The 24,994-nt window shown below is 42.3% G+C and overlaps 1 protein-coding gene across 6 annotated transcripts in view; it reads left to right on the forward strand.

The window, feature by feature from the left end:
• The window catches only part of CIITA (class II major histocompatibility complex transactivator), a 65,724-nt gene that overhangs the window by 33,073 nt on the left and 7,657 nt on the right, over positions 1-24,994 (forward strand). For 4 of the 6 annotated variants that reach the window (XM_054042076.1, XM_054042079.1, XM_054042082.1 and 1 more), the window contains 16 exons: positions 116-175; positions 1,266-1,346; positions 2,434-2,493; positions 4,184-4,267; positions 6,570-6,716; positions 7,862-8,002; positions 8,143-8,202; positions 11,384-11,491; positions 12,121-12,192; positions 12,520-14,230; positions 14,335-14,508; positions 15,875-15,946; positions 17,633-17,713; positions 21,590-21,682; positions 22,323-22,406; positions 23,980-24,063. In XM_054042076.1, the coding sequence (XP_053898051.1) occupies positions 116-175; positions 1,266-1,346; positions 2,434-2,493; positions 4,184-4,267; positions 6,570-6,716; positions 7,862-8,002; positions 8,143-8,202; positions 11,384-11,491; positions 12,121-12,192; positions 12,520-14,230; positions 14,335-14,508; positions 15,875-15,946; positions 17,633-17,713; positions 21,590-21,682; positions 22,323-22,406; positions 23,980-24,063 (3,112 nt within the window). The remainder of the gene's footprint in view (positions 1-115; positions 176-1,265; positions 1,347-2,433; positions 2,494-4,183; positions 4,268-6,569; positions 6,717-7,861; positions 8,003-8,142; positions 8,203-11,383; positions 11,492-12,120; positions 12,193-12,519; positions 14,231-14,334; positions 14,509-15,874; positions 15,947-17,632; positions 17,714-21,589; positions 21,683-22,322; positions 22,407-23,979; positions 24,064-24,994) is intronic. The other 2 variants (XM_054042078.1, XM_054042077.1) reach the window with 2 other exon arrangements.

Consider the following 24,994-nt stretch of genomic DNA (forward strand, 5'->3'; position numbering starts at 1 on the left):
TTTCTTACTCTCCTTTCAGACCTTGGACTTTTGTACATGAGAATAATCTACACTAATTTGTTCTTAATTGTGTCATTTACCATACCATTGTGCTCTTTTTTCCCCTTCTTGTTAGCTGGATTAGCAGAATATGTGCTCAAAGATCATCAGGAGAGACAGATGGAAGACATTTTTGGTAAGGTTTTAACACATGAGGCAAAGTTTAGATATGATTGCTCTCTATAAATACATCAGAGAGATAAATACCACGGAGGGAGAGTTATTTAAGTTAAGTGCCAATGTTGACACAGAACAAATGGATATAAACTGGCCATCAATAAGTTTAGGCTTGAAATTAGACAAAGATTTCTAACCATCAGAGGAGTGAAGTTATAGAACAGCCTTCCAAGTGGAGCAGTGGGGGCAAAAAACCTATCTGGCTTCAAGATTGAGCTTGATAAGTTTATGGAGGTATCATGAGATGATTATGATAGTCCCTTCTGGTCGTTAAGTCTATGAGTCTAAATCAGTGGCAGAGCCAAGAGTAGAATCCTGGTTATCAGACTTTTGGTCCATCCATGGTAGTGTGGAGCAGCAGCCAAATGATTGGGACAATATTTACTTGCTTCCTATTAACACTTTTAAAAAGTTGCATGACTTATTTTTATCCCACTTTGGTGCATTTTTGGCTTGGATTTTGCTCTTATTAGTTAATGGCAAAATTCTTGTTGACATCAGTGGAAACAAGATTGGGCCAATGGTTGGACTGAAGTATTTGTAGTTTAAACCTGGCAACATGTCAGTTCTGATAACACAAATGATTTCACTGAAAAGATCTTTATGACTTCTTGATGTGTTTTAAAATGGAACTAATTCATTGGGATATAAAACTGAGGCACAGATTAAATGACTGGCCTATGGTCACATGGCAAGTCTGTGGTTCAGCTGAAGGGAGAACCCAATAGTTGTGATTTCTAGTCTCCTCTGTTAGTCACTAGACCATTCTGAAGCACTTAAATTTAACAACTAGATTCCTTGGTGTGTGATGATCTTCTGCACTGTGGAAGTTCACCAAGGTGACAAAATCCGATTTCTGTGGATGTTGCATCCTTTGCAGATTTGGAGTACGCTTTACTGTACACATACACTCCCAATCTCTTATTTACAGAATTTATCCTAATTTCAGGACACTATGCATTTGGTGCTTGAAATTAGTTTTTAACTTTGCAGTATCCTTTGGGATCCTATTAATTCAGATTTGGCAGTAAGTTGTTTTTGTTTAACAGGAAAACTCATTTTGGATGAAATGTCCAATGAAACTACAGAGGGTTTTACAGAGATGAAGAAGCAAAAATGTCAGAAACGATGTAAGTGAAACAGCATTTGTGGCATTGCCAGGAGCAATTCACCTAGGGACCTGGAGTGTTTTAAAGCTCCTTCCATGCAACCATGAACTACCTTCATGGCAGGGACGTTTGTTTTTAAAGGAACACTGGTGCCCCTCTCATGCCAAATTCTTCCTTAGCATAAGTAGCTGCAACTCTTCTGAATCCAGTGGAGCTGTGCTCACTTAAACAAGTGGTGACTTGTCCACTTAGGGTGACCAGATGTCCTGATTTTATAGGGACTGTCCCGATTTTTGGGTCTTTTACTTATATAGGCTCCTATTACTCTCCACCCCCTGTCCCGACTTGTCACCCTTGCTGTCTGGTCACGCTATGTCCACTCTTCCTCTGATGTGTATTAGAATCAATTAAAAGATGCTCCTTATTTTACTCTGATATTTTCAATGATTTGTTGGCATGTAACGTGGCACTGTGAGCATGTTTTTAGCTTTTATAACCCCTAGCTTTGCTTTGCACCAATGTGGCAATGTTTTAATTTTGCTTTCGATTAATTCTAGCTTAGTAACTATCAACTGCATTATTCCTTTTTTATAAAAAACAAACAAACCAATCAATCAATCACTCAGCGTTATTGATACAAAAATCTGCACCCTATTCAAAAATGTAGGGTCAGAGTAAAATAACCCAGGCTACTCACTTTCATATTTAATATGCTAAAAACCTCCACTTCTGAGGTAATTTGAAGCTGCCTCAGAATTTCAAGGGAAGTGAGGTAATATCTTTTATTGGATCAGCTTCTGTTGGTGAGAGAGACAAGCGTTCGAGCCAGACAGAGCTCCTCCTCTTCAGGTCTGGGGAAGGTACTCTGAGCATCCCAGCTAAATGCAAGGTGGAAAAGATAGTTAAGCGTAAGTAGATAGCCCATATTCTAAGGGACCAGAATTTCTAGTCTGCCACAAGTGGTTGGCTATAGCATGCACAGAACTCTGGTTATGCCTCTGCTAACTTCCCATCTTATTTAACATGCATAAATTAGGCTCCACTAACAGAAACCTTGAATTATCAAACTAGATTCAACTTACATCACTATAAACTTTCTTATTTTTAGCATTTGTGAGCCCTGCAGAGAGTTACTCTGATGCTTCCAAGCCCAAAAGCAGGAGAACGGGTGAGTTATTGGCTGAAGGATTTTGAGTGTACCTTCTCTGTTGTTCTGATGTCCATAACACTATTGAGGCATTAAACAAAAGTACTGTAACTCCTGCATACTTGGGAAAGGTTGGATACACTAATAAGGTGACATATCATTACAGTGGGTTTCTCTGGCTTAATGCTAAAGAATAGCACAGGATGGGTTATGGTCATATTCTGCCCTAATCCATACACCCAAATCTAATTGTTATTATAACAAACCTATGGCCACCTAGATATATCAGTGGTCATAATACTGCACACCTTAGAAATGCCTCATGGCAGGGCAAAACTTGGATCCTGCTGTTCCAAAAGCACAGGCCTCCACTGTTTGAGTGAAAGGACAACTCCAATAGCAATTAGCAACAGAAAGCCTACGAGGCACAGTCAAGCATTTCTGCTTCCATCTAGCAGAGGGAAGTACTGTGGAAAACTGTGAAATATCTGTGTTATTTCTTATGAGTATTGTGCATATGTGTATTTGATGAATTACTTGTTCTGGACTTGGATCAGAAGGGGAGGAACCAAGCAGAAAGGGCCATTCAGATAAGGAACATCCTAACAAACACAAAAATAGTCAGGTTACTAGCTGTGAAGAGGCAACTCCTCACTCAATCCTGGTTACTCAGCTCTTCTGCCAAGGCAGAGAACCTGGAGGTCAGAAGACACAGATTACTTAAAAGATCAGCCCTGCAGCTGTGGAGAGGTGGGTGGAGTTACTGGTTGCTTTAGGCTAACACAGACTGATCCAAGGCAGGATCTACAGAAAGCAGGTTGTAACTTGGTCCTCAAGAGAATGGGAGCCACCAAGGCTAAAACCTGTCTATCTAGGAGCTTGTGTGGATGGCCAGGTGTAGATAAGTCACTTGGTTTAAAATCCATTGCTGTGAGCCCTTTTGCAAATAAACTATACCTTGTTTTGAAGAAGCTGCTTCTGTGTCACTGCAAACTGTCAATGCCCACAGATTCCCAAAGGGAAACTCTTGCAGATACCAAGCCTCCAGGGTTTGCTAAATATCACAGCAGGCATGGGGGTGCAACCCAGAAGCCCAGTCAGAGAGTGGTAGGATTGCAGGATCCCCACCCCAGGAGGTAAGGGCCTGTCACTTGAAAGGGGTGCACTCAGACTGGGAAAGGGTCTCAGAAGTGCCAGCCACATACAAGGTAGCCCATCACAGTGTCAATTGGAGTTTTGTGAACAAAGCTATGGTACTGTGCCACCCCTAATGTGGAAAATACACTTGATAGACTTGAAAAACTAAATAAAGCCCTTGGTGAATTGCTACCTGCTATTTTTGGTTTATTTAGGTAGCACATTCCCTATCTGTACTGAAGCTCCAAGATCATGTTAAAATTGCCTGCGGATTAACCCACAGTATTGACTTTAAACCACCCACGCAATTTCTTTTTTATATCATGCATTTCTAAGGATGTATTTGTATTTCAGTAATGCTCACAATCAATCTCCGTCGAGGATGGGGGTGCTAAACGTTATAGATGCACATAATGAAAAGATGGCCCTGGGTCCAGAGAGCTCACAGCCTGTGCAGTAGTGTGCAATCTGAGGCACACTTGTAGAGCTAATACTTACATTTTGCAAAGTAGGACATAGTTTTGTGGCATTTATGGAGGTTGCTCAGCTAGTGTCACTGTCTCCATCTTAACAGATGCAGCAACGAGGGTAAAGGAACGAGTATGTACAGAAGGCAGCAGAGCTGTTGGGGATGTAAGAGCTAGTTGCCAGAAAAGAGGTGAGCACTTTGAAAATGCCTCGTAACTTCATTTTGCATTTGATAAAGTGAGAGCAACGGAGTAACCCTGGAAAACCAAACATACCAGTCCTTTGAAAATTCAATATATATGCAAGCAATGAACAAGAGGGTTATATTTACCCAATTTCTAAATAAAATAGGAACACCTATTGCTATTATTTATTATTTATATATTTATTACACCTCTACCCCGATATAACGCGACCCGATATAACACGAATTCTGATATAACGCGGTAAAGCAGTGCTCCGGGGGAGAGGCGGGGCTGCGCACTCCGGTGGATCAAAGCAAGTTCGATATAACGCGGTTTCACCTATAACACAGTAAGATTTTTTGGCTCCCGAGGACAGCGTTATATTGAGGTAGAGGTGTATTTACAGCTGGGATTACTACAAAGGAAATCCTACTGTATTGGTACCCTCACCATGAACTAAAGACTTGCCCAAACATACTGGAAGTGTTGGGATCAGCAAAACCAAAATGTACAGTACAGTAACTGCTCGCTTAACATTGTAGTTATGTTCCTGAAAAATGCAACTTTAAGCAAAATAATGTTAAGTGAATCCAATTTTCTCATAAGAATTAATGTAAATAGGGGGAGTTAGGTTCCAGGGAAATTTTTTTCATCAGACAAAAAACTATGTTTTATTTTTATATATACACAGCATATGTTTTAAACAAACAATTTAATACTATATGCATCAATGATGATTGTGAAGCTTGGTTGAGGTGGTGAAGTCAGAGGGTGGGATATTCCCCAGGGAATGCCTTACTGCTAACTAACGAACTAGCACTCAGCTGAGTCTTCAAGGGTTAACACATCGTTAATGTAGCCTCACACTCTACAAGGCAGCACGGAGGGGAGACAACATGGCAGACAGAGACACACACCCTGTGTGTTTGTGTGTGTGTGTGAGAGAGAGAGGAAGAAGGGGAGAGGGGGAGAGAGAGAGAGAGACGCATTGTCCCTTTAAGTACACTGACCCCACTCTGAGTACATTGCCTTTTTAAATATATCAGGAAGTTGAGAGAGCAGCTGCGGCCAGCAAGCTCCCTCCATCCTGAGCCCTGTTGTCTCTCCCCCTGCTCTATGGATGGGGTGAGCGGGGGGAGGGGGACACCCTGACATTAGCCCCCATCTCGCCCCCCCACCTCCCCTGCACAGCAAGCAAGAGGCTCCCAGGAGCAGCTCCAAGGCAGATGGCAGGAGCAGCACATGGCAGTGAGGGGAGGGACAGCTGAACTGCCCGGCAAATGATAGCCTGCCGGGCGGCTGCCGCACAGGGAATTTAGGGGAGCGAGGAGCTGAGGGGGGGAGGTTCCAAGCCCTCCCTCCCCCCAGCTAGCTCCAAGGGGCTGCTCTTCCTGCAAGCAGTGGACAAAGCAGGCGGCTGCCAAACAATGTTAAGGGAGCATTGCATAACCTTAAATGAGCATGTTCTCAGCAATGTAACAACAAAACAATCTTAATCCTGACGATTTTAAGTGAGGAGTTACTGTATTGTATCTGTATCATTAGCAGATTATTTCAAAATAAACAAGGACAAATATTTCTTACATTTAAAACTATTTCTCTGATTGCTTTAATGAGTCAGTGGTGCACATAGCAATATAGACTATCAAACTGTTTACTATGTACCATGCACAGAAAGGTCCTGATCAAAATACTGCATGCAGGACAGAGCACCTTTTCAAACCCTTATAAGTTATCAAGTTTGAATAATCAGGCAGGCATAAGAGGTGGTTTCATTTGTCTAAAGAAAGTTTGTCATTGTTTATGTGAAACTTTTCTAAGGAAGTCTAGCCATCCTTACTTCCCCAGTAAGACCTAGGCAGAGACCCAAGATGAGGGGCCTTATTGTATGCAGCTTCTTCAGTCTTGTACTGCACCGTATAAGGCAGTGGACCATGTCTGGGAAACTGAGCACAACAAGCTCTCGTATTGGCTCATTACCTCATATTTGGTAATAATTTACACTGAGTCTGAATATTTACATGCCTGAAGCTATTTAAGAGGAGGACAGGCCAGGAACACTGAACTTGTTCTTTTAAGCTAGTGAAGACGCTGCAGAATCGTCGACACACACACTGTATTCCTACTGGCTGCTACAGGAAGTTCTGCTAAACATGTCCGTACACTTCAGAGTTTGAATACCATTTTTTTGGCAGCTCAAAACACTTTGCTGATTTGATGACTTGTGTCTTATGCTGCAAGATCTCCTGTGGTCTGTCTGACTTTTGTAAGAAACTAACATCCTTTAACGCTGTTTGCTTTTTAAAGTGGAGTCCCCCGGGTCTACAGTGAATGGCAGTTTTGTAGCGGTGCCGCTGAACAGCTCTCCAGCTAACTCCACCTCTTTGTCTCACCTGCACATGCAGTTTTCTGTTACCAGTATACATCCGACTGGAAAAAATGTTGTGATGCCCGGTATGTACAGTATAGCTACAGCTTTCTACCCCTACACAATAGAGAGAAAGTGTGAAACTCTTCACCCAAACCCTTCACTGTAGCATGCATCCATCTCCTTCACATCAGGACATGGTGGTGGGGCTTCTCTGTACCCCATACAGTTGCAAGGGGCTGCTGGGAGGCTGTTTCCTCTCAGTGTGGGGCAGTAAAACTGGCTCCCCTCCATTGCTTGCTGATAGCATGTGCCACAAGATGAAGAGGCAGGGATTCCTCCTTACCCTCCTCCTCAGTTAGAAACTACTCTTCCTCTGCTCAGTCAAAGGGAAAGTGAGTGTGAAAATCCCCTTGAATGCAGCACTCCGAAACTGGTTGGTTAATTCATTCCATGGTGGTCAGTAAAATTAAAGGTCACTGTAAGAGCAGTGCTTCAACAGGTTTCTATCATTCATTTTGACTTTGGTTTTTCTGCCAGCGTCCCTGGGAAAGGCTTTGTAGACTCAGTTAGTTTTGCTGTGATTTGTACAACTGCTGTATTTGTCAAAATCTAATGAGCCAGGGAATGTTTGGAGTTACAGCTTTGAGTCTGGAGGCAACTGAGAACTTGACTGTAGGTAGCTGATATTAGTTAACACAGCACCAGCTCTACAGAAGCTCTACCTGCTGCAGAGCTGTGACAGGTGATCAGGTTACAAGCAGCGCATCATCAGAACACACTCTTGGGCTGATTCTGTCTGGAGGAGTAATGCTTCCTTGCTGCCGGTGCATGCAGCAGTGTAAGCGTAATCACATGGAAAGGCTGTGATAATGCATGAGTCTCCTAATCACTTTGAGGGCAACACAGCATCTCAGACTCCATAATGTATTCATTTACGTACAGTAGCCTCATGCACATTAACCTGCAGTGCTACAAACCACACCAAGAGCGCTATCAGCCTTAATATTTTATGTAAACTGTAAATAGTATGTCTCTCTATGGGAGGCCTTTGGCAATGAACTCTTTAATCTTTACAGTACCCTATGAATTTTCAATAGGTTTTTGCCATTCTGAATGCTCCAGCTGAGAATGTGCATAAAGATCACCACTGAGAGCAGGAAGGGCTGTAGCCCACTATTAGGAATCGAGGTGCTTAAAAATTGAGTAACTCTATTACTCTTAATTCCAGTGTCTTCTGGAAATTCGAACCCAGACTGTCTGCTTGTTGGTGCTAAAGGGATCCAAGTGATATCCAGCTTTGCAGTTCTTCCTCAGCAGATAATTAATTTGCCTGTAGGGAATGGTGCATCCAATATTATAATATATCCAGGTGAGTTATGCAGTAGTGTTTCAGCCATTTTTCAGAGACAGAAAGTAAAATCATTTCTACCAATAAAGCACCATAGATCGTCATCACATTTGTTTGTAGCTGTACAGAGAAAGCTATTAACTTGCTTTTTTTATTTCTAGTGTCCTCTTCCCCCACTGAAACATTACAGATATCACCAGTTTTCCCCACAACTCTGGCTGGTAAGTGCAGGATGGCTTTTCTTCTGTCCAGTATCTCTGAAAGGGTAACAACATAGACAGTAGATTGTTTTTATGTACACAGACACCAGTTTTTCCTGCACACTTTGCTGACGTTTTTCTTATAACAAATTACCTGCATTTGCTAATGTTGCTGACAGTCCTTTCCCTAACGGCTCAGTCTAATCCAGGGCACTAGGCAGAACTGTCTGTTTAGTCAAGCGTTAGAGCTATGGAGTTGTGTGTGTCCAGAAGTGGCCATACCCTTTGCATTACCCCCCGAAGTCCTGCACTTTAACCTTTCCAAAATGGTTATAGAATCATGCTTTAACGCTTATCCCATCACCATCAAGATCAGAAACTGTGTTGGTGCTTTATACACTAACTGCTTTACTGGGCTGTAAGTTAACCGGCAGTTAACATAGTCCAACAAAAACAATAGCAACAACACAGAAAAGCCAGCCCTCTTTTACTAAAAGGTTTTTCTCCAAAGTCTGATTGAAAAGTCAAACAACATATACAGAAATTGGTTCATAATAAACAAAAGAAAGTCTGTAAATAGTTCCCAGCTGCAGTAGCAGTCTGCTCTCAGAAACTTTCCCCCTCATTGTTAGTTAGTCCAGGGAGCTCTGCTGTAAGTTTTCGGTTGTGTGTTACCCTCTAGGCACCAAAGCCTGGAAGTAATCTCCATTGTTGACTGCTGCTATTGCTGCTTAGTTACAGTAGGTGTGGTTGCCCCCTAGTGGCTGTTTATACAGCTAAAAGCACCTAAGAGGAAGGTGAAATTTTTGAAGGTGACCCAGTGGATGGATCCATAAATACCTTCAGGTTTCTGTGGAAGTAATCGTAAAGGTTCCACACACATTTCTGTGGGCTCACCAATTGCACCCACTCATTTTTGTTAATTTATACAGCACATCAAAATAAATGAGGCATTTTCCATCCTAAGATGAGTCCTTTCCTTGAGCTTCCAGTCCAACTGGAAAACATGCTGACCCAGGAGCAGAGAAGGAGGCAGCATGACAACTATTTATTTGCTTTCCCTCAATTTTGCTATTCAGTTTTGCCTTATTACTACTTAATGCTTCTCTATATGCCTGGCTATCGACTCCCTTAAGTTTTCCATTCTCTTATTTTTATTTATTTGCTCCTGATCAGTCCTTTAACCCCTCCCATTCACTCACTGCCTCCTTCCAACCTTCCCCATAATTGTGTTTAATCCATTCCTGCATTCAGTTCCTACTCACTACCTAATCTTCTGCTTTACCCTTTCCTAGTCAGCCACCATGCCTCCCTTCAACAGTGAACTCCATTCCCTTGCAGAAAATTGAGCTAACTGAGGTTGGTTCTGATGTGTGGGGGCAGCTAAGGTGTTTCCTTGTGCTGCTGCCATAGTTCCTTGTCTCCTGGAAAGCAAAGCCCATTAATAGGCTACACCAGGAAGTGCAAGTGGGCTTTCTACTCTGTAGAGTCCCAAGGAGCAGTCGCTAGTTTACCCCACTGTCCAGATGCTACAGCTAGAGTTCCTGCCTCCCAACAGAAGATCTGCAGCCTCGTATAGTTTTCCATAGACTGATAGATGATAGGGCCAGAAGTGACCATTGTGGTCATTTAGTCTGACATCTTGTATAATACAGGCCAGAGGACTTCCCTAAATTAATTCCTGTTTGAACTGGGGCAGATCTTTTAGAAAAACATCCAATTTCAATTTTAAAATGGCCAGTGACAGAGAAGTGGTTCCAATGGTTAATTACCTTCACTGTTAATTTGTGCCTTATTTCGAGTCTGAATTTGTCTAGCTTCAATTGCCGGCCATTGGGTCTTTTTATACCTTTGTCTGCCACATTGAAGAACCCTCTGTTATGAAATGTCTGCTCTCCATGAAGGTACTTATAGACTGTGATCAAATAACCCCTTACCTGTCTCTTTGTTAAGGTAATTAGATTGAAGTTACCCCTCTGAAGCCATGGTAGGACTCACACTAACATTACTAACATGACTCACATTAACGAACTGTTTGTGCATGTCAGCAGGGCCCACACAGATAGTTAGTGCACAGCAGGCTTCTGCAGGTTAGAGTCATACCCCAGTATGCAACAAACTACATGTTTGTGTAGACAAGCCCTACAGGTGATGTCAAAGGAAAGAATCTGGCAGTTGAGTTAGTAACTGGCAAACTCAGACTGATATGAGGGGTACAGCTCCGTTGGCGCCTGTAGGAAGACACCACTTCCCGTTGGGTCTGAGTTTGTCCTAGGTGTCTATTCATGACCTCTGGGCAGAACTTCTGACACTGAGGCCTGGTCTACACTGGGGGGAGGGAGAAATCGATCTAAGTTACGCAACTTCAGTTTCGTGAATAACGTAGCTGAAGTCAACGTACTTAGATCGACTTACCACGGTGTCTTCACTGTGGTGAGTCAACTGCTGCTGCTCCCCTGTCGACTCTACTTGCGCCTCTTGCCGAGCTGGAGTACAGGAGTCAACGGGAGAGCGCTTGGGGGTCAATTTATCGTGTCTAGATTAGATGCGATAAATCAATCCCTGCTGGATTGATCACTGCCCGCCGATCCAGCGCGTAGTGTAGACATACCCTGAGATTAAAAGGCCTTCTGAGCCTTTACCAAAGCCCATGGTTAATGTGTATTCCAGAGAAGATGTTTCTTACAATATTGTATAACACCTCTACTGAAAAGGGATCAGTGGGAAAAGGTCCCACTAGCTGTCCAATCTAACAGGAAAATACAAAATATTCTTAAATCATTTTAAAATGTACCCTTTCCGTGTCTTTATTAGGGATTGTCTTTTCACAAATGTAAGCTATTTCTAGGCACTGACTCATTTGACAGGAATTTCTGTCCCGCTCAGCTGTGTTCAATGTGACATCACAACTCAGAAAACACTGTAAGAAAGTATTGGAGTTCTTGGATGTACTCCTGGAATTTCCATCTGTTTTAATGGAGGCTCCAGTGTGCCTTTAGAGGCAGCATTTGACTCCCTGAATGGATAGTTTGTTTGATCATGTTGAAAGACTTTCTCAGAATTTTTGACTTAACTAAAACTATACTGTGGACATAGAGTCCTCCTTAGTATTTTGTCAGCTAACTCTTTGCTTTCATTTAGAGATGATACTGATAACAATTTCATTAACTGTATAAATAATTTGTCAAATGCATTATTTCAGCTCAAGTGGACTTGGCTGTCCAAAGCATTTTGGGGCCTCCTGACAAAAACACCTCCATTGGCCCATTTGCTTATATGCCAGACACTGCAGCTGTGACTGATCTTACAGGTAGATACTACCCTATTTAAAAACCCCTATATCCCTACTTTATTATTATAATACTTTGTATGTATGACATAATGCAGAGTGAATCCCCCAACTGAATTTTCACAAGGATGTTACTTGTATATAATGCTCGCCCTAAATACCTAGCTACTCAATTCTAACTACAATTGCGTGATTACTCTGAAACTATTCCTTTTGATTACATAAATAGGTCTTAAGTGTGAACATGAATCCAGCCAAAATGCTGATATTTGAAAGGGATGGTGATGGGTCTCATGAACAGAGCTGTAATGTTTCTCCACGGCTTTGCTCCATGTAGGGTATTAGAACAGTCATGCTCTTCTGTAACATTGTAATAGCTACAATAATTAACCTCGCCAAATGATGAATACTGACTGAAGTGTCTGCTTTATCTGCAGGATTTCCTTGTCTTTTGTCTGTCATACCTTAACATGATTTGCGTGCATTTTTATCATTGAAATAAACAAATATTTCCACCATAAGTTAGGACATCAATTGTTATGTAGCAGGGTTCTACCCCATTTAACTAGTCACATTGCTGAAATTGGAAAAGTTAAATCAGTGAATGTTTAAGAGTCTGTTTCTCAAATTGATTACTTGTTTTCCTTCAGATGAAGAAGAAATGTCCAATGAGATATCACAAATTCCTGTTGTTCCTTCTGAACAAATTCTCAAAAGACCAAGTGAGTTTCAATCCCCTTTAACCTTAAATTGCTTTGCAAACTCTGTGGAAAACCAAAACATCAGTTTTTGCTCTCAAATAAGTTGTCTGTTGTGGGGAAAATGTCTTGTACAACAGTTGTGGAGCTGTTCAAAACTTTCTGAGTGGAATTCAGTCATTGCTATATTTTAGAAACTAAATGTTTTCTGAAAACTGCCAGGGGCCAGAATGTTGGTGCATTTAAAGAGCATTATAACTTAGCTTTTAGATGTTTTAAATATATATGTTGAGTCCATATTTCCTTTCAAATACTTGATTCTTTAGCTCACTTGTGCTTTTGTTTTTCTAGAGCCAGTGGAAGCTTTCTGCACATCACTTAAGGATTATTTCCAAGATGTGTGCAAGTTCATGGCCATGGACCGTGAAGTAACCCTTGATCACTTTTACATTGATGGGGCTCTCATGCAAGGTCAAACTGAAACAAAGAGTGGGAAAAATGTCATCAAGGTGATGGAGAAGGAGCTGGTAATATACAATTTAGAAGAGAAGGAAAAAGCAGCTATAGAAAGAAGCCAAATATTTCAAGTCCTAGGAGGGAAAGAACTAGAGACCAAAGTCATTGTGGTGTTGGGAAAGGCAGGAATGGGTAAAAGCATTCTTGTTCAAAAGATCTGCCAAGACTGGTCCAATGGAAAGTTTTCTCAGTTTGAATTTGTCTTTTGGTTTGAGTGTAGACGACTGAGCCTGCCTGAGAAGCAATACAGCTTGAAGGACCTGCTTCTTGAGCTGTTTGTCAAACCTCGAGAGGGAAGCGACAAAGTCTTCGAGTACATACTGCAAAATCCCAATAAAGTCCTCCTCATCTTCGATGGTTTCGAAGAGTTGCAGGATCATGATGGCTTTACGCATTACTCAGACTGCCAGTCTTACAAGGAGCTGTACAGCATCAGGGAGCTATTTGCAGGGCTCTTCCAGAAGAAGATACTCAGTGGCTGTACTTTATTGCTAACAGCAAGACCCAAGGACAAATTTAATCAGTATTTATCCAAAGTGGACAAGATTATTGAAATGATAGGGTTCTCTCCACAGCAGGTAGAATTATACATAGCCAGATATTTTGAAGGGCTACCATACAGTGATGACGCAGTGAAATTAATCACAGATTGTCAATATCTGTTCAGTCACTGCTACAGCCCTGTCATGTGTAGATTCATTTGTTTTCTCTGTGAAATGATGTTTGAAATGGGAGACAAAGACCTGCCTCCAACACTTACCAGCCTCTTTGTAAAATACCTTCAGCAAAAGCTGACACCTACACAAACAGATGCGACAGCCGTAGGAAATCAACAGCACATTACCAGACTAGCTTGGCTAGCCTGGTATCTTGGAGAAAAGAATCAAAATGCCCTGAAGAGCAGTCTTTTTCCCTCTAAAGAAGTTAAGGAGTTTGCTCTGAAATATGGCTTAGTACTGCCATTTACATTCCCAAAACATTCGGGAAATGGGGAGGAAGAATTTGGGAGTGCGTTCTCAGACTTCGTTATCCAAAATTTTTTGAGTGCACTTCATCTGTTGCTCGCAGAAGACATCAAGGATAAAAGCCTCACAAAGTATCTTTCCCTACCAGCCAGGAAGAAAAAGCCTCATAATTGGTTAGATCTGGTGCCTCGATTCTTGCCTGGGTTATTGTACCTCCATCATGATCCGTACCTCTGCTCTCTTTCAGATGAGCATGTAATGAAAATCATAACCAAGAAGCAGAAAACGCTCTTAAAATATATTAAAAAAATACAGATAAGTGACCTCTATCCAGAAAAACTGCTTGAGCTGCTCCACTGTGTTTATGAAACACAGGACAGCTATCTTTTGCAGCATGTGGCTTTAAGGCTGAAGGCTGAACTTTCTTTTCTGGGCACTCTTCTTACACCCCCTGATGTCTATGTGCTGCATTTTATTTTAAAAAGATCCCCAAAGGAGTTTTCCTTGGATTTGCGGAACAGCGGCATTAACCTACAAGGGCTGAAACACCTGGTTGGACTAAAGAATGTGACATCATTCAGGTTAGTTATTTCTTGTTGGTAATTGTATCATGAGCATTATAGTGGGAAAGACCTTTTCATGCAAGGGCAGGGACTCAATAAACTTGTGTTTTGACACTTTACAGGGCCTCCCTTAGTGATACAGTCAGGCTGTGGGAGTCCTTAGAGCAAACAAAGGAATATGAGCTGCTGAAGATTTCAGTTGAGAAATTTGATATTGATCCCTTTAAGGCAGAAACTATGAAGGACATCCGTGACCTTTCTGACCTTGTACGGATACAAGAGAAAATGGTCCACTGGTAAGATCCTATCAGAATTAATGACCTATTTACACTTCAGTGCTTTGAAAAGCCCTGGTTTAGTAACAGTCCAGGAGAGTGAAGTTCTCCGTTTGTCCACAGAGCAAGTAAATGCAGAAAATGCTCTGTTGTCCCACCCATGTTTTTCTGCTGTTATACGTAGTGATAATTTTGCGGGGGGTGAGGGTCCCACTCAATCTCTGTAGTGAAATGCCCACAAAGAAGACAATTGGCAGCTTGTTTTTTTTTTTTTTTTTTTTTTCCTAGTTCAGGCCTTTTACCTATAATTTTTAAATCCCTTATTTTCTAATCCCTTTCAATTATATATCCCACACTGTCAGTACGGCTCTGCCCTGTCGTGGCTAGAGTCTGCTATTGGCTGTGAGCTAAGAGAGCCAGTCTTTTATCTCCGGCAATAAAGGCTGGATCTCCTACAGACGATCCAATTTCAAGCATGCACAATCAAAGCAGTTACTGGAAGTCACTGTTCTGATCTTGTATTTTGTGAATGTTGTATGTTCCAGCTGTTTGTTGTTTGTTATATGATTACAGGGATTAATTCAAGCAGAGATTATTGCACGTAGGCAGGAAAGAGGACATTGGCTCCAGATAGCCCCCAACTTACTGGCACTGGCAGACGTGATTCACTTTGAAGTTTTACCTCTGGCTGTGCTGAGCTCAACCATCTGGCTTGGCCCTGGAGGAGTCGGGGGGATTGGTGTCCTATTTTGTAACCCCAGAGTGATCCAAGTGAGAAAAACTGGAACTAAGAACTTTGGGTGGACAAAAAAGACAGGACAGGAGAGAGTGAGGCAGAGACTGCTGCAGAGCACACTGGGCCCCCAGTCCAGGGCCGGCTCCAGGCACCAGCTTGTCAAGCAGGTGCTTGGGGCGGCCGCTCCTGAGAGGGGCGGCACGTCCAGGTATTCGGCGGCAATTCGGCGGACGGTCCCTCACTCCGCCTGGGAGTGAAGGACCTCCCGCCAAATTGCCGCCACAGATCGCGATCGCGGCCTTTTTTTTTTTTTTTTTTTTTTGGCTGCTTGGGGCGGCCAAAACTCTAGAGCCGGCCCTGCCCCAGTCCCTAGCAGCAATGCAATCTGGGGTAAGATAGGCCTATCTAAGCCTTTATGCATGTAGACTGTCTATACTGTAGTTTTAAAAATAATTTTTCTGGTATATTATACTTTCTTCCTCCTGTTAAGATCAAACAGTACTTTGTTTTGAAAATGTTATTTCTAATAAACCTTTAGAGCAAATAACCTGGCTGTGCACAAATTAGTATTCTTTGTGAAACAATGGGGTTTTTTACAGCTATTAAAAACTGTTTCTAATAGCTACAATTATTCTATAATGGTTTATTTAGCATGGAAGAGGCATTTGGCTGCAATATTAATGAAATTCCTGCTATCAAAAACCTCAGAAAACTAGAATTTGCGTAAGTAACACCCCTCTCCATTTGCTGAAGTACTTCTGAAGTTTTTAAGACTGTTAAAGTAATCATTTGTTATCTACAGTTTGTTACAATAAGTTTATGGTAAAAATATGAAGTAAACCCCATTTTATCTGTATTTTGCTGATCTAAACTAGGATTATTAATTTATGGGCAAAAAACAGAAACTCCTAGTGCCATATCCTCAACTGCTGTAAATCAACATATCTCCTTTGACTTTAACAGAGCTATACTGTTATACACCAGTTGAGGATCTTGTTCCTTCAGCTGTAAAATACACTGAAGATATTTCCCTCATTATTAGCAATGTCATTTTCCATTTCTCATTCATGCTAAATTTTGATGATGTAATCCAATGACTGACAAACAAATGAGGTCACTTTCCATTCGTGTTAAGCCAGCTGAGCTGCATCATTACTCAGTGTCTACGTTAGTGTTGTACCATGTTTTGGCCATGATCCAACCACTTGGGAAAAGATTCCTGCACGAAACTGCTCTACTTTCCCATCTAAGTCTCTTGACATGAATGTGTGTCTGTGCTAAGCCCTCTGTTATAGCTGATTATGTCATGTAGGTCATGGTGACAGCAAATACTGGGTGAGTGTCAGTGTATATCTGCTGACTAAAAACTATTTGCTTCCCTCTTTCTGAGAAAGGAATAGGAAGAAATAATGTTGAATTGGAAGGAATGATTAACTTATGCACACTTAAACATCCAGTGGGAATCACTCTTGTGGCATTCGCTCCATGCAGCTGCCAAATGCAGTTGGCGCTTACATTCAAATGTTTTTAATGTTGTTGGGGGCCGATTTCTCCTCTCAGTTGCACCAGTGTGACACTACTATGCTAGTTAATATAGCCTCCAGTTCAGAAAAGCTACTTCAGTGGGAGTTGTAGAAGTGTAATGGAGAACATGTGACCCCCCCTTCTCCACTCCCTGCTGCCTACATACAATTTAAAGTTAAGTCTAGCAGTTTTCCCTTTGCTTGGCACCACCTCTGAATTCTCAGTATTTTCTCTCCCCATTTCCTCTCCTTTGCTTTCCCCAAACTTGTCTGTATCCTGGGTCCAAATTCAAATCTCTTTACTCAGGCTGAATTCCCACTGAAATCAATGAGCTTGGTGTGAACAAGGACTAATTAAAAACCAAGGGTCAATTCTGTTGTTAAGCTGTTGTAAATTTGGAGTAAGAACATTTAAAGTCAATGGATTTACTCAGTTTACACTGGTGTAATATGAACCGGAATGTGACCCATTGATTGAAATGGAAGTTGCGTGCAGCCAGTGGTAGAATTTTCTTTTAAGAAGAGGGGAGACAAAAATAACCTTGATCAGATTTAAAATACTGAAAATGAAATCTGAAATAGCAAGAAATACACAGTAAGGTGAGATCAGATATGAATGAAAAGTGAGTTTCAGAGAAAAACGAGGGAGAGGAAAATGTGTCCAACACTTCGCCTGTGTGAACCTCTGCTATATTTGATCTAATGTTGTAGGGCCATATTGTGCATTAACTCTTAAGCAGAGTTAATGAGGCAGTAAAGAGTTTTGCTTAAATATGAATGGCATAATCTTATCTGTGGTATGGAAAAATGAATGCTGGTAACAAAACCAAAACCACATGTTGTGCTGTTTGTGTACTGTGAAATGACCATAGTTTTTTCCTTGCAGGCTGGGTCCAGCCTGCGGCCTTCAGGGATTCTTAAAGCTTGTTGAAATTCTTGCAGCATTTCCATCTCTTCAGCACTTAGAGTGAGTGATATTTTTTTCTCCAACTGTTCATGGATAGTGGTGGATGGAACTTAACTATAAACAGCCTCCAGGCAAACATTGTGGGTTTTTTTCCGCTCTAAAATAGGTAACCTTACAAACTGAGGTATGGTTTGTTTGGATAGAGTAGCAGCCTGGATGTCAAGGCTTCTCAGTTCTCCTACTGGCACTGCCAAACAGATCCACTGTGTCTTTGGACAGATCCCGTAACCTATCTGACCCTCAGTGTTCCTCTCTGCAAAGTGGATATAATCTATCTATCTTGCTGGGTGGTTGTGAGGTGTAATTAATTACCGTGCATACACTGAATGAGATCCTTGGTTGAAAATGCTATATACATTGTAAATTAATAAGAATTTGTGTGTATTGAATGATTACCAGATCCAAATAAATTATTATTAAAGAAACATAAAAGCACCCTGTATTGCTACCATTTTTAGCGTATCTGAAAAATAGCAAAATATTATCTTAAAATGTAAAAATAATAACAGACTACAGTGCCTAAGTGACTATATACTGAGTTCCAAACAGAATCAGGAACACTTTCATTCTAACTAGAGCAGTACAGAGGATGAAATTCCATTCAGCGAAGGATTTTGAGATTTCAAAATTTGGCTTTGTTACAAATCATAATGAAAACTAAGAATTTCAAAGTTCTCTGAAAGAAAATGCAGAAAAAAAATTATTTTGGGTCAATTGAAACATTTCATTTTGACAAAATCCAGATGTCTAATTTTAGACTTTTGTGCAGTATATTATGTGGTTATATAATACAATTAAAAATAAAACTATTTGAAACAGTCATTTTAAAATGAAACATTGAAAGGTTTCATTCCAAAAATATTTTGATATTTTGACGTTCTTTGAAATTTTTCTGGTTTTCTTCTAAAACAAAATTCTGGAAAAATCAACCTGTCATAGGTTTCACCCCCACTCTGGACTTTAGAGTACAGATATGGGGACCTGCATGTGAACCTCTAAGCTCAATTACCAGCTTAGATCTGGTCTGCCACCACCCAAATAGTTTGAGTCATTTGGGAAACTCTGTCTTCCCCCCAAAAACCTTTCCCTCCCTGGGTAGCCTTGAGAGACTCCTCCACCAATTCCCTGGTGAACACCAATCCAAACCCCTTGGATCTTAAAACAAGGAAGAATTACTCATCCCCCCCCCCTTTTTTTTTCCCCACCAATCCCTGGTGAGTCCAGATCCAATCCCCTTGGATCTAAAAACAAGAAAAAATCAATCAGGTTTTTAAAAATAAGACTTTTAATTAAAGAAAAGAAAGGTAAAAGAAAACCCTCTGGGCGATAGCATACAAGCTGATCTCCAGACAACAGATTCAAAACACAGAGGATGTTCCCCTGGGCAAAAACTTAGTTATACAAAAATTACCCAATTTGATTATTCCCTAATGCCCAAGACAAGTCATAAACCTATTTATTCCCTTCACTAATACTCACTGCTTGATAAGAGGCTGATTTTTGGAGCTTTCCCACTCCGGTCAAAACTGAAAACTGACCCAGACAAAGGGAACTTCCCTCCTTCCTTTTGAAACATTTTGTCCCCCCATTTGTTCCTCTGGTCAGGTGTCAGCTAGGCTAGGCGAACTTCTTAACCCTTTACAGGTAAAAGAGGCATTAACCCTTAACTATCTGTTTATGACACAACCCGATTTCGTGAAGTGTTTAGATTGCAAAAGAACTGCATGTCCTGCCCAGCTCTCATTCTAATCCCAGCTCTGACGCTGACTTTCTCTGTGGGCTTGAGGAAAACCACTCTGAGCCTGAGCCTGTAAACACTGCTTGTGGGAATGATCATTAATCACATGTCGTTCCAATTAAATCAGTGGGGTTGCACCATTGTAGCGAAGAGTGTGGCTGATCACTGTAATGACTGTTGGAAATACTGTAGTTCTAGCCATTCGGCAGCAGAAGCAGGACTGGGGCTTCAGGTTGGTAGGGTGTTTTTTGTTTTGTTTTGTGGCCACAGCTAACTTTGCTGTTGAATCTCTGCCTTGCAGAGGAGCCCTGACAAAACCTCCTCATTGTTGGTACCAAGAGCCTCTTAAGCTGCTTTCAGATTGATGGCTGTGATCTCCATAATTTCTTTTAGTTTTAAGTTCTGCTTAGGAGAGGATCATGACTGCTTTAACACTAAGGGAGCAATTAACATGCTTTGTGCTGAAGCCACTGGTAATACTTTTCTTTTCCTTTTCTGGAAGAGATGATCTATGTATGGATATATACGGTTAGCTATTTCTTAATTATACTATGACAACACATTTTTGCCCTGTGTTTTTACCCATTCCTTTATCATGAACAAAAAAATAGCTGTTTATAACCGACCCTTCAATACTTCCCTCTCACATTGAGGTCAAGCCAACTATCTCCAGATATTTAAGTTCCTTTGAACAGGAAACAAAATAACATAGAGACAAAGGGCAATATTCTACCATAGATTATCACCCTGAACTGTCCACTGCTTTTTATGGGGCATTCCATGAGATGATGGATGGCAACATAATAGCCCACAGGATCCTGCCTTCCTGGCTCAGCTCATTATCCCATTCTCAGCTCATTATCAGTGACCATTCTCTGATGTTTCAGGAAAGGCAAGCACAATTCAAATGGGTTCCTGCTCCATGGCTCCCAGTGTGGTCTATAAGATTAGAAGGGAGGGTATGGCCTCAAATCCAGACTCCTAAAATTAGGGTGGCCATATTTTCCCAAAGGGAAAATGGGACACCCCACAGGACCAGCCCAAGGCCCCCCTCTCCTCCCTGCATATGGGGTGGTCTGAGCCCCCCAGCCGTCTACCTGCACGGGGCCAGCCCGAGGCTCCCCTCCACTCATGGGGTCAGTCTGAGCCCTCCCTGAACTTCCCACCCACATGGGGCCAGCCCAAGATCCCCCCCATCCCCTGGCACGCGGGGCCAGCCTGAGGCTACCCTGCCACCCACCCGCATGGGGCCAGCCCAAGGCCCCCTTCTCCGCCCCTGGTGTATGGGGCCAACCCAGTACCCCTGCCACCCACCTATGCGGGGCTGGCCAGGCCAGAGCTGCTCTTGAGCCCTCCCTTCTGTGTGGGGCTGGCCTAGCATTGCCGCTCGCCCTCCCCCTCCCCCCAAGTTCCTCCAAATCCCGCTAGGGGTCACACCCACTTTTTTGGCAAAACTTTGCATTTGTCCCGTTTGCCAAAAAAAGTTCGGACGGCCAGGACAGGACTTAAAAAAGGGACTGTCCCAGCCAAAATGGGCCATATGGTCCCCTACCTAAAATCCCTTCCACCAGAGGGAAGTGCAGTGAGAAGATGTTCCGTGGACATCCAGGAGAGGAAGCAGTGAAGATGATTGTTATAGCATCGGGTTTTTTTTTCTGTACGTGTAGGGAGGAAATGCAGTTGGGACACAACTATTTCATAACTGTTTTAACAATGTTCATTTTGTAGTGTAAGTGGGGCAGTAAGTGCTACCATTTGCATATCAAAGGAAGTGGGTCATGTAGTTCTATTCTTCTTTAAAATCTTCTTAGGCTCTGAGTTTGGAAAGCAACGAGAGCTGCTTATTAGAAGAGCTCAAATATGCAAGATTGCTCTTACCCAGGGCTTAAATTCTTATAGAGCATTTCCCATAGCTCGCCCCCCTCTCCTCCCAACATGCTATAAAAACTCCAGAGGGTTTGAAAATATTTACCAGGCCTCCATTCCAGACAGCTCCGTCTGAATTTAAGCCCTGCACTTACCTGATTGCCTGGTAAGTGCAGTAGACTCTCAAATTTATGAGCTGATATCTTAGATGATCAATGGACAGAAAATAGTTAAAAGGAAACCTAGTAATGTCTTGCTTTGTGGTCCTGCAGCTTGGATGCTCTGAGTGAAAATGAAATAGGAGATGTAGGAACAAAAAGTCTCTGTGAAGTATTGTCGGCGCTGACTTCACTGGAAACGTTGAAGTAAGTTGCAAGGTTAACAGTGCCAACTTCTGGGAGCCAGGAAAGAGAAATAGGTTAATCCTATGGCACTCAGAGTTGGGATTGTGCTTTGAGGCTTCCTAATTCCGCGTCAAGGCAAGCAGTTAATTTTTCCCAAGTTTGCCTTATTCATAGTACAATATTAAGAGAAATTTCTTAATGTCTGATCCTACCATTGCTCCAGATGTGAAATACCCATTGGAGGCAGTGGTGACTTTGAGTGTGGATGGATGGCAGGGTCTGGCCTAATTAGCAAAATATATAGTTTGTTCATTTAGATACATTAGACACTGAAAATCACCAAGAGGAGATTTCAGGCTTTTGTTTTTCAAATAGGGTTAAATCCTCTATCTGGTTTATCTGCTTCCAAAAAAAATATTGGTTACGGCCCTCAGAACTGCTCCACATTGACCCAGTCTTCTCTGAGATAATCTGGAAGGACAACATCATCTTAAATGATTCTGGGATGGGAAAATGTCAGAGTATTGGTGGTTATAGGGTTACATTCTCATGTTACATCTCAGTGTCAAATTTTTAGAGCAACATGGGGAAAAAATTACTCAACATTGTGATAACCTGGTTTAATTAAGCTCTATTAACAAGAACATCTTATTTGTAATAGCTTATCACAGAACAAGATAACAGATTTGGGTGCAGAGCAACTAGCTACTGCTCTTCCTTCCTTATCCTCATTAAAGACACTTAGGTGAGTGTTTGTATTCTATTCTATTGCTTTGTATAAAGTGTCCCTGTGCCTTAGGTCAGAAGATAATGACTATACTTGGAATGAATAATGTCCACATACTGAAATGAGTTCACTATGGGCTTGGTGCTTCAGGCCTTATTCATATGGTTAGTCCCACTGAAAATGGTGGGACTGCTCCTTTGAACAAGGGCTCCAGGATTGTGGCCTCTGTCTTGATAGTTCCTATACACCAGCAGCACCGGATCTTATTTTATTGGGAGAAGATAAATGTAAAATTTAATCTGATATGGAGATACAAGCCCATAACTTAGCAATATGTACCAAGAGCTACATTGCTTTTAAACTGTACACAGAGCTCCCCACTGATCAACTGATCTACACATGGAACTGCTATCCAAGGCCCTTTCCTGTGACAAGCTTTGCAGGGGTCTACTCAGCAGAATCAATGTCTAGATCACTAAACTACACTCAACTGGCTGGGACTTGACTCAGGGTATGTGGTTCATCTAGCCCAGTATCCTGCCTGACGTGGGCCAGAATTAAATGCTTCAAAGCAGGGGTGGGCAAACTTTTTGGCATGAGGGCCGCATTGGGTTTCATAAATTGTATGGAGGGCTGGTTAGGGGAGGGGGTTGTGGCTCGGCCCCCATCCTCCTACACACACACACACACACACACACACACACACACACACACACACACACACACACACACCCTGGGACTTCTGCCCCATCCAACCCCCCGTTTCCTGATGGCCCCCCCCCGGGACCCCTGCCCCATCCACACACACCCCACTCCCTGTCCCCTGACTTCCCCAGGAAACCCTGCCCCTGACTGCCCCCTGCTGGCCCATCCAGCCCCCCTCCTTCCTGACTGCCTCCCTGGGACCCCTGCCACCATTCAACCCCCCCTGTTCCCCGCCCTCTGACCTCCCCAACCCCTATCCACACCCCCGCCTCCTGCCCACCCCCCCAAACTCCCCTCCCCTCTATCCAACTCCCCCTGCTCCCTGCCCCCTTACCACGCTGCCTGGAGCACTGGTGCCTGGTGGTGCTACAGCCGCGCTGCTCCACTGGAGCCAGCCATGCCGTCGCCACCACGCAGCACAGAGCACCGGGTCAGCACAGAGCACGTGGGATGTGGCCCACGGGCCATAGTTTGCCCACCTGTGCTTCAGAGGAAGGCACAATAAACCCTACAGTTCAATTATGGAATAATTTGCCTAAGGGAAGCTTCTTCCTAACCCTTGTGCCCTGAAGCATTCTGTTTTAGCCTCTGCAGGTTTTTAAATCATATCTAATATAACCAAAGATGTTCTCATTATCTGTTTAAATGTCTAATCCTATTTTTGATTTATGTTTGTAAACTGAACAAGGGGAATACCTGGCTCTCAACAGGACTGTAATTTCATATTCAAAATATTTTAAAACCATAATCTACAGAATGGTTGCAAATTAATAAGAATTAATCATACCCTAATATGTACCAGCCATGTCTGGAATTCTTTTCTTTAACTTACTAGTGAACATTTTGCTTTATTTAATGGTGATCCTGCTGTCTGTGTTTTCTGCAGTTTGTACAATAACTACATTTGTGATGCTGGAGCGGAAAATATTGCAAAAATACTTCCTGCAATGGCATCTTTAAGGGTGCTACAGTAAGTATCAAATCTTCCGAGAGGCTAAAGGGGAAAAAAGCTTGCTTAGATACTATAAAATCTGATCTTGCAGATTAATATTTTATTGCTGTTCCCATCAGCTGAGGAGTTTCAAATGCTTGGAAACTGGGTATTTGCACCCCTGTGTTCGTGGGACTGGAGAGAAGAGGGGAAGGAGAGAATTGAGGGGGAATAACAGGGGAAGGCTTTGTGGTGGCAGTTGGGATAGGAAGAGGAAACCCAGGGGGCAATGAATAGGACATAAGCTTGGGGGTAGGTTACAAGACGGAGCCTAATAAAGCATTAGTATTTATGGTTAAGCCTGAAAGACAATTCTGCTCCCGCTTTCAAAACATAAACAATTCTTGACCACTACAAACAGTGATAGCCACAGGATTTTGAGAAGGCCAGGGAGATTCTTAAGGGCACTACAGGCTTATCTGACTCATTTGTTTTTTTTTTTTTTAAAAAAGAGCAGGAAAGCTATATACCTTCCCCAGTTTCCTTGGACAGCAGAAATGTGCGTGTGCTGGGTCCAGATGTAGTTACCAACAATTAGAAAGATTTAAGGGACCGTTCCAGATATAACTGTATGTCCAGGAGCCACTAAACCATACAGAGTCTGAAGGGATTTGCGGTGACTTCTAGCACTTCATAGCACTTCATATGCTTTATAATTAATTGTGTAGTATGTCACAATTAGTCCTGCCAGTACTAGATTCCTAAAATCAGGAGGAAAGGAAGCTGGTGGGTTGGGATTGGGGGTGGGACATTCCAGGCCCCACAAGCCAACTTTGGATGAGAGAACATTTAGCAGAGTAGAAGATTGAGTTTGGGATGGGAGAAAAGTGGTAGAAGAAGGTGGAACATTAGGAGGATGGAGAACTGGTGTGGATTGAAGGGATGATGGCTCAGGAGATTGATTGTCTTA

Source organism: Malaclemys terrapin, chromosome 10, assembly GCF_027887155.1.
Source record: "Malaclemys terrapin pileata isolate rMalTer1 chromosome 10, rMalTer1.hap1, whole genome shotgun sequence".
NCBI classification, from domain to species: domain Eukaryota; kingdom Metazoa; phylum Chordata; order Testudines; family Emydidae; genus Malaclemys; species Malaclemys terrapin.